General features: G+C 30.8%; 1 protein-coding gene across 4 annotated transcripts in view; it reads right to left on the minus strand.

The window, feature by feature from the left end:
• LOC108684197 (serine-rich adhesin for platelets) overlaps positions 1-14,411 on the minus strand; it is a 32,966-nt gene that overhangs the window by 15,937 nt on the left and 2,618 nt on the right. For all 4 annotated transcript variants that reach the window (XM_018188366.1, XM_018188367.1, XM_018188363.1 and 1 more), the window contains exons 3-5: positions 8,319-8,452; positions 3,359-3,862; positions 2,771-3,285 (exon numbers count right to left, since the gene is read on the minus strand). In XM_018188366.1, coding sequence (XP_018043855.1) covers positions 2,771-3,285; positions 3,359-3,862; positions 8,319-8,452 — 1,153 coding nt within the window. The remainder of the gene's footprint in view (positions 1-2,770; positions 3,286-3,358; positions 3,863-8,318; positions 8,453-14,411) is intronic.

Genomic DNA, 14,411 nt, shown 5'->3' on the forward strand with positions numbered 1-14,411 from the left:
ACCAGCTCGGCGTAGTGTATTATGAACTGTTAAAACCGACTGAAACAATCACAGGCGATCGGTATCGAACGCAATTGATGCGTTTGAGCCGAGCATTGAAAGACAAACGGCTGCAATACAACGAGAGAGACGATAGTGTCGAAAGTGATTTTGCAGCATGACAATACTCGACCCCATGTTGCGAAAGTGGTCAAGACATACTTGGAAACATTGAAATGGGAAGTCCTACCCCATCCGTCGTATTCTCCAGACGTTGCTCCCTCTGACTATCACTTGTTTCGATCAATGGCCCGGCTGACCAGCACTTCCGGTCTTATGAAAAAGTAAAAAATTGGATCGATTCGTGGATAGCCTCAAAAGATGACCAGTTTTTTCGACGCGGGATTCGTACGCTACCCGAAAGATGGGAGAAAGTAGTGGCCAGCGATGGACAATACTTTGAATCATAAATGTATAACCAGTTTTTTACAATAAAGCCTCGAATTTCGGGAAAAAACGGCGGAAGCAAAGTTGTACACCTAATAATTATAGCATCCATATTATTCTTAGGATTGTTACAAAATACGAGCACGTTATGAAGGAACATAAGAAACAGATTGTAAGAAAAATTATAATTTTTGATCTTGATAATTTAGTTAGGAAAATAGAGTCGCAAAGAGAATGATTTTGTTTGGCATACGATGGGGGGGAGTTGAAGGAGAACTAGCGAGCATCTGGCAGCACCAGCGTTAATCTGCCTTTATCTGTATATATTTTCTTTCTTCTGGCGGGAATGAGGTATCGCCACCGAACGCCGCGATGGGATCTGAATTTTTGAACAGTATTGTCGTGCTAGTACTATAATCCAATAGAATTAGACTTAAAAAGATTTGTTCAAAAATTGTAAGTTGACATTTCTCTTGACGAAAATCTTCGGGAGGCCATTAGAAAAGAAATGCATATGTTTGAGATTCGCAAATTGTGTGGGAAATATGCAAAAAAAATTCGGATAGTTGCAAAAAACAGATTTTTCGCTTATAAAACGAAAGATATCGATCGTATTTCAAGTCAACAAAAAATAAATTATAAAGTATTGGAAAAAAGAATGCAGTTATGACGAAAAAGAGTAAAATAAAATAACTGAATAAAATACAAATTTTAATTGTTTTTTTTTTTAATCGTTTAAAGTACACAAAAAATTTGACTATAAACGTCAGATATAATATTTAAAAAATTATAAAAATTATTTATAAAATGGGAGCAGTTAAGGAAATTGTGAGCAAAGTTCAAAATTCCAGTCTTTTTCATATTTTCCCCTGACTTCTCCCAGTTTTCCATGATCAATTTCAATTTTCTCGACTTTTCCCAATTTTCTTGATTTTTCAGGTTGTATCAACTTTGGCATGCGTGCGTGCCTGCGTGCGTGCATGTGCGTATGCGCGCGCGTGTGTGTGCGTGCGTGTGTGCGTGTGTGTGCGTGTGTGTGCGTGCGCACGTATGTATGGACTAAAGATGTGATGAAAAATACTATCAAATTCAATTTTACAACGATAAAATTGCGGTAAAATGGTAATTTATTAGTAATTTTAGCTATATTTATTGCTTTATAGTTTTATGTACAAATAGGCTTCCCTACTATGTATAAAATAAAACAATTCTTCTAATATTCTTCTAATATTCCTAATAGGAATTGCTGATAGAATAACAGGGCTATTAACTAAATCTAAACATATAATTTAATCATAACAAAATATATCTGCATGATACATAGACGACTCATGCTTAAGTGTGGCTATTAGGTCGCCAACTGATGGTGTTGATCGCGGTATCGTAAACGAGTATATATCAATTGTCCTAGGTATATATAATATAATTGATATATATAATATAATTAGACAACCGACAACGTTTAGAGCAGGGATGCCAAATCAAGGATTTACGATGGGAGTGGCGCACTTCATTAGGGCGAGAAATAGTCTGATATTGTATCAAGCTGCTCTTCGCTCTGATGAAATGGACTACAAGGTTCACGAAACATTGGCATTCCAAGAATAGATCTGAACACGGAGAAAATCCGCGAAACGCATAATTTTTATTTAGAAAGCCTCAAGAATATATAATAGATATATACACATCTGTTTCTGCAAATCACGCGCCAAAAATTTTTTAATTTTGAAACGCAATCATGAGCAGAATCAGAAAAGTAATATCATATATTAAATACATAAGCAATTTAATAATTTTTGATGCTGACAAGCATCATATTTTTATAAGAATAAGATATATAATAATCAAAAATCAATGAGAATCTTAAATCTGCGAATAATTGATTACAAAAAATATTGTCTCAGCCAGCATTCGAATCCCCAATCTCCTGTAAAATATTACCTCAGCCGAGAATTGAACCCGAATATAAAATCTTTTTAACATAAAGTTTTATGATTAAAATTTTGTGATTAAAAAATGTTATAAATTCAATATTTTGATAACAAAATTATGTAAAAACACAAATTTGTAAAGTCATTTTTCAGATGTTAATAAAATTTACAAATTTTAAATTATTGTAATACATTTCAAATTATTAATTGCTAAATATTCAAAGAGAAAACGTTTATATATGTACTATATAGCACATTAAATATGTAACTGATGTAAAAATTAATAAGCTATAAAAGAAGTTGTAATAAGTAATTTTTTTGTAAATCATGTCTTATTTTGTAAATCATGAATAAATAAAACGTATTCTGGAATTGAATAGAAAAAAATAAATCTAGAGTAGTCTTTTGCTAACCTGTGTGAACTTCTCAGTACACGTTGATGATGCGTCGATCTTTCTTCTCCATGCAGAGTCACACTAAAGTCTTTCTTGTCTTCTCCTTTTACGCTGATGTTACCTTCTGTAGGACTAGTCGTACCACTAGTTGATTGACTTGGATCTTTCTCGGTCGAATCGCTATTTGAACTAGCGACTACATAGGGCAACTGATGACTTCGACTTGCAATATTTTTACCATTCCTATTGCCTTGTTCCTGTTCCGATGCTGTACTCTGCGGAATAACTATCTTTAAAGGTGGTACTTTAGGGGCAGAATTAGAATCCAAACATTTCAATCGATCTTCCTCGTCGTCAGATTCAGGTGGCGCCGGAGTACCATTTTTCGCACTCGTCGAACTAGAAGTATTCGAAGGTTTCGGACTAGTAGCCATTGAAGAGGCACTAGGACTCTTTCTGTCCGCATTGGAATTCGTATTTTGATTTCCTTTACCAGATGCCATTCCAGATCCTTGCTTACTAGATTTTATACACTACAAAAAATTAAATATCGTATATGCATAACCGCAGAAAGATGTTACGCGGTTAAGTAATATTAATTCTTACCTTTTCATTACTGGCAGAATTTCTACCAGTACTCTGTCTTCCCGTTGGATTATTTTTTGTGTTCTCCTTTGCGGTCTCGGAATCCTTGCGCTTTTTTCGACGATTTTCCTCGTCTTTCTTTTCCGAATTGTCACTCTCGAAAATACGTTTCGCTGATGGTGAAGACGTAGAGACAGCGGACGCTTCATCAGTAGAAGTCAAAGATACCATTGTTGCTTCACTTACAGATGTCGACAAGTTACCAGTGGTAGATGCGTTATTTCCACTAGTCTGACTACCTTGAACATTCGAGGGTTTGCCGCTACCATCCTTGTCTTTGTCCAGATTAGGATTCGGAGACGAACTCGCACCTCTCACCGGGGTCGGCTCTTTCGAGCTTTTGAACTCGTATACATCACCACTATCAGTAGATGACGACATATTGCCGGTGCCCAAAACGGTATTAGAGTTTGCCGACGAGACATTGATCGACATCTTCGATGAAGTCTCCATTGAACCTTGACCCTGTATTCAATATTTACTAATAAAGTTTTTATCGAAAGTGGATAATGAAACATGGCGCGCCTATTAAAGGACAGATTTGTATAATTAAATTAAAAACAATGAATTTATTTTAAGAAAAAGAATAAATAGAAACATTCTCCGATGTTTTATGTATTATTTACTATTATGTTTAAAATGTAAAAAATAATTTGTAATACAAAATTTATTAAAAATATAATAATTATAAAATATAATATTATAAATAATATTAAAATAAATTAAAGACAAACCCAAAATTACCAAATTTCTTGTCCATAAGACTTAAATTTTTATACTTTAAATATTCTTCTTGGACTTTAATTCTTAACGAAACACGATAACACACTTCAAAGATAGGTCCTTCACAAGAAGGTCCTTCACTAGAAGATTCTTATCTTTCCAATTATCTATTCTGTAAGATTGATACTACTTAGAGTTTAATAGATCATAAAATTCAAAACAAAGCCTATACAAGGCGACACAAGATAACAATGTATTAAAATATATTTTTAAAAACATAGATACAATAATAGATACAATAGATAATATTTCGACTCTTGGATTTTTTCTCAATATAAGATTGACAAATTAACAAATTAAGTACTAAGCTAAGTTACAATAAAATCGGTACAGTTATCAAAATAAAGATAAATATAGTGCGCTGTCGAATCAAAAATATTCTAAGTCTAAAGTTCAAAAATAAAAGTTCAAAAGTAAAAATCGCGTCAAACATATTTGGTATTAATCTTTAGTATTTGGCAAAATATTTAAACTGTGAGTCAGACATTAAATTCAAATATTAAACAGACACTAGAAAATTATCTTAATCGAAAATACAAAATAATTAAAACTTACATTGAAAATAAAATAACGATAAAATGACAAGTAAATGTATAGTAAAATGTATAGTACAAAGTATTATGAGCTTGTGAGAGACAATGCCGATATTTCATAAGTCGTACAAGGCTTTTCAAGCTTGTCGATTGATTACAGAACAAAAATTCTTTCTATAGTCAATCAAGACGCTTGAAAAATTTGTCACATGAAATATTAGGCCAAATTTTTATGTTATACTTAATGAGTTACTAAACAAAATATGGAAATATCAAGATGTTAAAAAAATAATTATAAAAAGATAATCACGGTTTTATTTTCTGATCATAGCAGCATAAATTTAGCAACGTTGCATGCCGATCGGCTGAGGAAAATATAGTCATATAAATTCAATCCAAATGTTATAACAATTGCTAAAAATTTGTTATATTTCTTATTGGGCAAACAAGAGTAAATACCTTTATGAAAGACACTTTTATGAAAATTATTATGTGATAATATCTAATTTTAAATAAAGAAAAATATAAAAATAAATATTTCCTCATTGTTTTAACTTTAATTGTAAATCAATTATAAAAATTATTTTATATGTTTATTTGATAAAAGAGAAGGGAAACAACCGATGACCTTGACATATATTGTTAAGATCATAATTCTGAGTGAGCTTCAATAGATTTTAGCTCGTCATTAAAAAGTTATTAAGAAAAAAGTTCAAAAAAATAACATTTTATTTCTGCTATGTCCCATTTTAATGTCCCATCTCAAATAACTTTTTTATTTTTGATCTTAAAAGAAAATGTTTCAGACAAAAATTGGATAGCTTTGAGGGAGGACATAAGACGGTGTCATTAGTTTATAGCTGCTTGAAGGTCACGTGAAAGTTACTTTCAATTTTTTTAATGGAAATTTAATTCCCTTACTTATTTTTTTATTACACATTCTTGTAGATCATCTCGAGAGCTTTCCAAAACATTATAATTAAGTTCATTTTCATTAAATACTTTTTCATTAAATACTTTTCGAGTTATAAGACTTGCAAGTTACAACATTACCCAAGATGTCCGCCATCATTAGCATTACCCAAGATGTTGGATCGATAACTAAAATCTTTTAAATATCGTTCAGGATCCTGAACAACATTCATGTCCTGAATAACATTCGTTAAGATTAAGGTCATTGGAGATCGTTCCTCTTATTTTCATTTTTGTACCAAAAATCATTTTTATGTAAACTGGAATATAATACATAAAGACAGATATGCGTTTGAGTGAGACAGAACGATATATAATATAATATAAAAAAATTAATATAAAAAATGAAAGATGTCACTATTATCAAATTTGGAATTAAAAAAGTCTGTACTATTGATCTCGATCAAGTTTAATAATCGATTTAAGATTCCCTTAACACGGAGCTTACATTTCTCATTATGTATGTTCTGTGTCATAAAGATTTACTTGAATTCGGTTGAAGTTATTTTGCATTTAACTTATATTGGAAGGTATGCGTAGCGACAAGATCAGCTGTGTTCTTCTTTGCTTTATGATAAAAAAAATGATTTATTCGTCATCGATATCTATTTGTTTATAATTTAATATATAACAAAAGGAAATCGAATGGAAACGAAATTTATGCTATATATTTGTTAACCAAGCTAAAATATGATAATGACAAAGCGATCTATTCGATATCGACCTCATTTGTTAATAATTTAATATTTAACAAAAGCAGATTCAATGGAAACGAAATTATATGCTGGTATTTGTTAAGCTAGAAAATGATAATGACAATCTGAATCTATTCGACTTCAACATCTACTTGTTTAAAACTTAATACTTAACAAAAAGATAGCGAACGGAAACGAAATTATAAATTATATTTGTTAACTAAGCTAGAAGATGATAATGACAAAACGATCAATTCGATCTAGATCTCTTTGTTCATAACTTAATATTTAACAAAAAGAAATTGAATGGAAACGAAATTATATGCTAGTATTTGTTAATTAAACTAGGAATTGATAATAAAAAAGCGATTTATTTATCATCGATTTCTATTTGCTTATAATTAATATTCAACAAAAAGAGATCGAACGGAAATGAAATTATACTGGTATTTGTTAACTAAACTAGAAAATGATAATGCCAAAGCGATTTGTTCGACTTTGACTTCCATTTCCTTTCTAACTTGTTTAATAAAAGAACATTGGATTCACTGGTATTTGTTAACTAATAAGGGAAACCGTAGAACTGGTACTTTTGGATTTAGATACTAATTCTGTTGGTTGGTAATTCCACAAGGCAAAAAAGAAATTCCATATTCGATGATTTTCCATAGATCTTAGCTTTCAAGTTTTTAAGTATCAAAAATTGACCGAGCCTTTGGCTCGACGTAGATGAGTCGTTCCATTAATATATTATATATTAATCAATGATAAATTCAATCGGCAGAATCACTTATAATCTTTGTAATATACAGTTCGTGCTTAATCTATTTATATATTAAATTAATCTTTTATTAATATATTAAATAATTCTATTAATTAACTTATAATTCTATTCGTATTTAATAGAGTTAGTGCATTTCATAAGATATTTCACTACAATGTAAAGAAATTAAATAAATTTATTAAATACACAAAAATCCTTTAAAAATCCCCGATTTTGCAAAAAAAAAGGAATGTTTATAAAATCAATTGTATTTTACGTTGATCAGATAAATAGAAAATTAAAGACGAGACTTTCGGAACACCGCAGTCATGTTCGCATCAGAAATACTTCCGCTCATTCAGTAATTACGAATAATAGAATGCATTACAAATCACGAATTTAAATGAGAAAATGCAAAAGTTCTGAATATTAAGAAGTTTTATAACAGATACTTAATTGAAGATTAACCACCAATCGAATGTGCTTAATAAATAAATGGACACTAAGACTTAAATCATGTTACATAAATATTCAATAAGGTATAGCCATTTGTATCTGTTTTCTTATTGATCGGAATGTTCTTTCTACTGTTATCTACTGCTAGCTATATCAACTGTCTGAATATACTCTTAACTTGACACAATTTTATCTTTTGATTATTTTTGTAATTCGTTGAATATCTTTATTATTTATATGACTTTACGAATTTGTTGCACATTGTGCTATCATTTCTTATAACTCGAAAAGTACTTAATGAAATGAACTTAATTATAGTGTTGAAAAACTTTTGAGGCTACGTAAGAATACGTAATAATGGGGAGTTCCATTAAAAAAATTCAAAGTGCTTTGACCTTGACATCATCCAAGGTCAAACCAATGGCATCATCTTATGTATCTCTCAAAGTCTCAATTTTTGTCTGAAATATTTTTCCTTAAAATACACTATTCAAGAGATATTTGATCGATTAAAATAGGACACCCTATATAATAATTAAATTTGCGCTCCACTAACTGCATTAACTGCACCTAACTATCATTTGCTCTTCACTTTAAAAAAAAATTTTGAATATCGAGTTTTTCTCATTACGTCTTTTAAATTATTTCCTTTCAAATTGATTTTTTTCACAATATTACATTGTAATCACAAAATCAAATTTTACTACTTTGGTATGTACCTGTATGCTTACGTTGCTCTGGCGGAAATTTAAATTACCACCTCCTTTCTTCTCATCCCTCGCTCCACGTACCTGGTTGAGTCGGAGCGTCACCCTTGGCGAGCTTCCAGACTGCCCAGTTCCGGATCTGTCAACTGAAGAAAGAACAAAACGTTAATCAAGAAAACAATGCAATGTTAATCTAACTAGCGTATTATATTTGATTCGAGATTTTGGAATGTAAGTTATCCCAACATGAATGTAAGTTATCCCAACATTTATTTTTATAATCGCGTATATCTTTATGTGTAATGCACAGAATTCAAAATTATTTTTTTCAATTGATACGCTCCAAATCGGTACGTTTCAGAAAAAAGAATGAATGTTCAAAATATTCAGGAAAAAAGAGGAAGAAAAATATTGAAATTTGTCAGAGAAATGATTTTCTTTGAAAATGTATAGTTTCGAGAAGAAAATTGTTAGATTTTTCCATCGGGATTTCAAAAATAAATATAATCGAATATATTTTAAGAAAAACATATCATGATTTTGATTAGTTTAAAAAAATATATTTAGTCGATAAAGTGAAGTTAAATGGAGATCAATAATCTAATAAATGAGTTTAAATTTTATAAACAGTAAAATAATGTACAATATAATTATACCAGGTGTATAAGCTTAAATCCGCTCGTAGGTGGCATAGTGAGTGTACAAAGCTACCCTGGACACACAACACACTTTTTATTATGTGTTTGACATCTGTCAACATTAACCAGTGCACATCATCAACAATTTCATACAACAATATACATTTTTTCTTTCGTAATCATGTCTAGGTTTTTGCTAAAAAAAAAGCATATGCGGGAAGCTTTGCTTTTCTATTTCAATTTGAAGAAATCGGCTGCCGAATCACATCGAATGCTTGTGAAGGCCTATGGCGACAATGCTTTATCGGAAACAACGTGCAGAGATTGGTTTCGTCGATTCAATGACGACAATTTTGACCTGAGTGACAAGAATCGAAAATCGGCCCAGGAAGGTCAATTGCAGGCTCTTTTGGACGAAGACGATATACCCAATCGCAAAAAATGCTTGCCGAGCAATTGGATGTTTCTCAAGCAGCCATTTCCATACGGCTACATGCCATGGGGAAGGTTCAAATGATCGGAAAATGGGTGCCGCTTGAACTGAACGATAGGCAGATGGAGCGACGTCAAAACACCAAATGCCAAATTCTGCTTGCCAGACAAAAAAGAAAGTCGTTCCTGCATCGGATTGTGACAGGCGATGAAGAGTGAATCTATTTTCAGAATCCTAAACGCAAGAAATCTTGGGTTGATCTCGCTCAACCATCAATATCTTCCTCAAAACCAAATCGCTTCGGACGGAAAACGATGCTGTGCGTTTAGTGGGATCAGGAGGGTGTCATTTACTATGAGCTGTTAAAATCTGATGAAACTGTTAATGCTCACCGCTACCACCAACAACTGATCAAATTGTATCGTGCTCTGCGTGACGCACCATCGCACACGTCAACAATAGCCAAAACTACTTTTGAGGAGACACTCAACTGGGAAGTGCTACTCCATCCCGCTTACTTATCAGACCTGGCACTTTCTGATTATCACCTGTTTTCGTCGATGGACCACGCGCTCGTTGAGCGGCACTTCGATTCTTACGAAGACGTCCGAAAATAGCTTGATGAGTGGTTTGCCTCGAAAAATAAGGAATTTTTTTGGCGTGGTATACACAAATTGCCCGAAAGATGGGAAAAATGTATAGTTAGCGAGGGCAAATACTTTGAATAAATTTGTTTTTGCTTCCTAGAAAAAAAAATGTGTTTTTCTAACTAAAAAATAGCGGATTTAAACTTATACACCATTGTTAATGTTTAACATAAACGGTCTTATTTCCAATCTTATTGTTTATACAATATATTTATACACGCTCGCCTACAATGCGTAACTCTCTATACATATCGGTTTTTACGAGGAATATTGCTAAAGTCGATAGTCTGAAGGCTTAAGACGCTTACACGGAATGCAAGAGATCCGGGTTCGACTTCCGGCCAAGACAATATTTTTCGCAAGTTTATTACAGTTTTTTAAATTTGGGAAATTTAGGGGGATTATTAATATTTCAGATTGATTGCATTGAAAGTCCGACAATCATATCGGCACGCAATTATCATTTCTAAAATTAATTCATTTATATGAATATATATAATAGTTCAACATCTTAACATTCAGACTGTAGTGGCGCTTCGTATTTAAAGTAATGTATTTAATATAAACGGTTTTGTTTCCAATCTTATTGTTAATATAATTATATTATAAAAATGCTATACTTATGTGAAAAATACTTCCAAACATGCTATTTCTAAGAATATCAAGCTATTCACGCTTCAGCCTTTGTTTGTGTTTCGAATTTCTATAAAATAATGTTAAAAATAATAAAAATGCTATAAATCAATTTATTTTTTCAAATGGGATGAAGTAGAAACATTAGACAATGAACCGTTATACAATAAAAAGTTGATATCCGAAATGGTACACATAAAAGGACAGTCATGGTCTCAATAAGCAAAATGAACAAAATCTTTGTCTGACATATCTTCCTATCGTGCAATCATTATCCTTTTCTTATAAAGCTTCTTTTTTACCCTCTCCTTATTATACTTTTTTATTGATTTTAACCATTTGCTCCCTTTCGTTTAGAAAATGACAAGTTCTGAGATGTAAATTGGTCTCGCAGAGTCGATAGTTAATTTGTATTATGTTTATGGAGACGCAGAAACATTTTAATATTTCACTTTTTACCGTTGATCCATTTTTCCCACCATTTTTCCATTTGCATTCTTTGTCCAGGAAATCTGTTTAACAGATAATTATATATACAATACGAATAAATGTGAAATGTGTTTTATTCATTAGAAATAGATGATACAATATATGTTGCAGGATATTTATCATAAAAACTTTTGTGATATTTATCACAAAAACATGAAAAACAATAATTTTCGCGGCATTTTATCTTGCATATCTTATTGTACCATCTACTTCTAATGAATAAAACACATTTCACATTATTTATTCGTGTTGTGTATATAATTATCTGTTAAACAGATTTCCTGGACAGAGAATGCAAACGGAAAAATGCATTTGTAATGTACAATAAATATACAAAATGTATTAATCTATCGATACACATTTATTGTGTGTAATAATTGTATTTTACAAAAGAAAAAAATTTCGGGATTCGAACCCGCAATGTCGATGTTACTAGTCAGGCGCTAACGCTACGTCATAAACTCTTAAATGATCTGCTGAAATGGCTTATTAGGAGCTGGAAATTTTCAACTTTGATTTTCTTACAAACGTTTGAGTAGTGACTATTGATCCAGTACTGACCCAGTAAAAGTAACTTTTACCCAGTAATACTCGATATAATACCTATCGCTACGAGTTTCGTTGAAATCGATTAGTATCACGTCGTGAAGTCTCCTTGAAAGCATTGCAACATCTTTAGAAGATATTCATAACTAATTTCGCTAGTTTCAGCTACCACTAGTTGTTCCTTTTTAAAAAAATGTGCTTTCGTATTTTATTAGACTCCCACATAAAACTTTCAATTTCTTGAAGTAGAAACTTATAATTTCGAATAATGGAAAAAATTACAAACAATTATTTTATTTACTTCTTCGAATACTTTATTGCTATAATATTTTGAATCGCAAATTTCACTTACGCTAATATTTGGCAAATTACTTTGTAACGATGCATCCTAACTATGCATTGTTCCCGACAGAAATTCTAGTCGGATGCTATTGTACCCATCACCAGTGGGGGCAATGGGATGCAACGATAAGGGCGCGGTGATACTGCGAACGCGACCATGATTTGCTGGCGCGAACCAATCAGGTGTACTAAGCCACGCCTAACTCATGTCTCGTGACTCGCATCCATACGCGATCGGCAAAAGTCATCAGCGACGAAGCTGAGCCAGACCGTACATATTACACGACACAAAACGTTTACACTTAACACAGACATGACACATATAACATATTTTATTGTATCTCATTTTTCTGTCACGAAGAAACATCAAATTGCAATAAAAATTTAATTATATCTTTAGAATTGTACTAAATATATATACACTGTGTTCATTCGCATCTCACCTCTCCAGCCAGAATCTCTTTTTATGCTATGCACCGATATTTCCGGCGAGCTACGTCTGTGCATAAAAAATTAGGTTGTCACAATTTATTAATTATTTACATATGTCATATTTGCATCTGTAATTAAATTCATAAAAACAATTTTGTACTGATAATTTCGTATATTTAATTGTCCAATTGGACACTTTTTACAGCATATTAAATAAAGAAACATAGCTCATGTGACTAAAATTTGTTAATCAGACATGTACTCCATATTCAAATGTGATTTTTTAATAATAAACCAAAAAAATAAAAATTCAAAAAAAGAATTAAAAATTTCATGATTACAATTACAATTACTTTGCGAAACATTGATTAAGCTTTGTTTATATCTCGTCAAATTAAAAAAAAATCATGTTTTTATGTCAATTTATTGCTAAGAAAATTTAGCATATTTTAATGCACGAAATCAGACATGCGCGATTTGCCGATATTGTTTTGTTAGCTTTAAAAAACCTCAAACGTTATGAATAGTCAAACTTGTTATTATCTATACATAGCAAGATATCTGTGAAAATTGTAATCATTTTGGATACTCAGTTGTTGTTTGAGTCATTTATGCTTGCAAAATATGTACAATTCTAGTTCCAGAATGATTTTGACGAATAATGCCATCTTTATATTAAGGCTCAAAATTTTTCAAATAACCCTCGTATAATACATATTCTGTTTGCGAAATTTTTATATTTTTGTGTTCCTATGAAATAAAGATTTGTTTTGTAAAATTGCGTTTTTTTTTTCTTAAGCAAAAAAATATAAAATCGATATTCTCGAAGATACTTATCATAGTGATTTACAAAAATATTCTAGATTGATCTAAAGAAATAATACTTTATGTACTCGTATAAGATAATTTTGCAAAGATGAGCAAATTTGCAAAATCTCGTAATCTCAGAAAATATAATGTAATTTTAAATACTCTAAAATAATTTTGGATAATTTGAAGTTGTATTAAATCATCTTAAGTAATCCAAGGTAATTTAAAGGTAATCTGTATCAGGATAATTATTGTACACTATAACTCGTGACCAAGCCCTTGAAAGGTTGCTGAAATGTTATAGAAAAAAATCTGCAATCTTTTTTAAAATATTACCAAAAAGATTTCAACAAACTATTTTAATACTTTCAAAATGATATTTAAATACATATTTAATTGATACTTAAATAATATTTAAATTTATTATGTCGTAAGAAACTTTAATATTGTTTAACTATTAATTAGGCATACATCTTCAAATGTCATTTTTGAAGTATTTAAAATTTATTAAGAGTTGTATGACCTTGTTTACAGTTTACAAAAACTTATTGAAATAAAGTATTTCTCGAAAATGGTAATTATATCATCAATTATTTTGATTATTTGATCACATTATGAGTGCTTTCCAAGGACATAATCAGACACTATAACATAGTGAGTCGTTTAATGTAAGTAAACAAGAATGTAATGATTTACTGTGTTACACTGTGTTACACTGACTATAATCCTTGCTGGAAAGTACCATACATGTATAAAGCACATATACATAATCACTATTAAAAAATCATACTTGCAGTTTCCATACAATATTATTATATTTTTATATTTATATATAAAAGTTTCTCAAGTTTATATATAAAAAATTAAAACAGAACAAGTCATTCATATATAAAATTTTTTTGCAATTTAAAGTAGAACAAGTTACGATAACATCAAAATAAACTAAATCGTGATTGATCAAAAAATAACTTTTAGTAATTTTGGAGTCATTTTAACGTTATAATAATTTTTTGTTCTGTTTGGATGTTTTTCGATTTATCGCATATGATAGATTTTAGAAACATTTGTCAAAGAAAAAGAATCTTATTTTAGCCCGTACATGTAAAAACAATCAATATGAATTAGAAATTAAATG

This window comes from Atta colombica, unplaced genomic scaffold, assembly GCF_001594045.1.
Source record: "Atta colombica isolate Treedump-2 unplaced genomic scaffold, Acol1.0 scaffold127, whole genome shotgun sequence".
NCBI classification, from domain to species: Eukaryota; Metazoa; Arthropoda; class Insecta; order Hymenoptera; family Formicidae; genus Atta; species Atta colombica.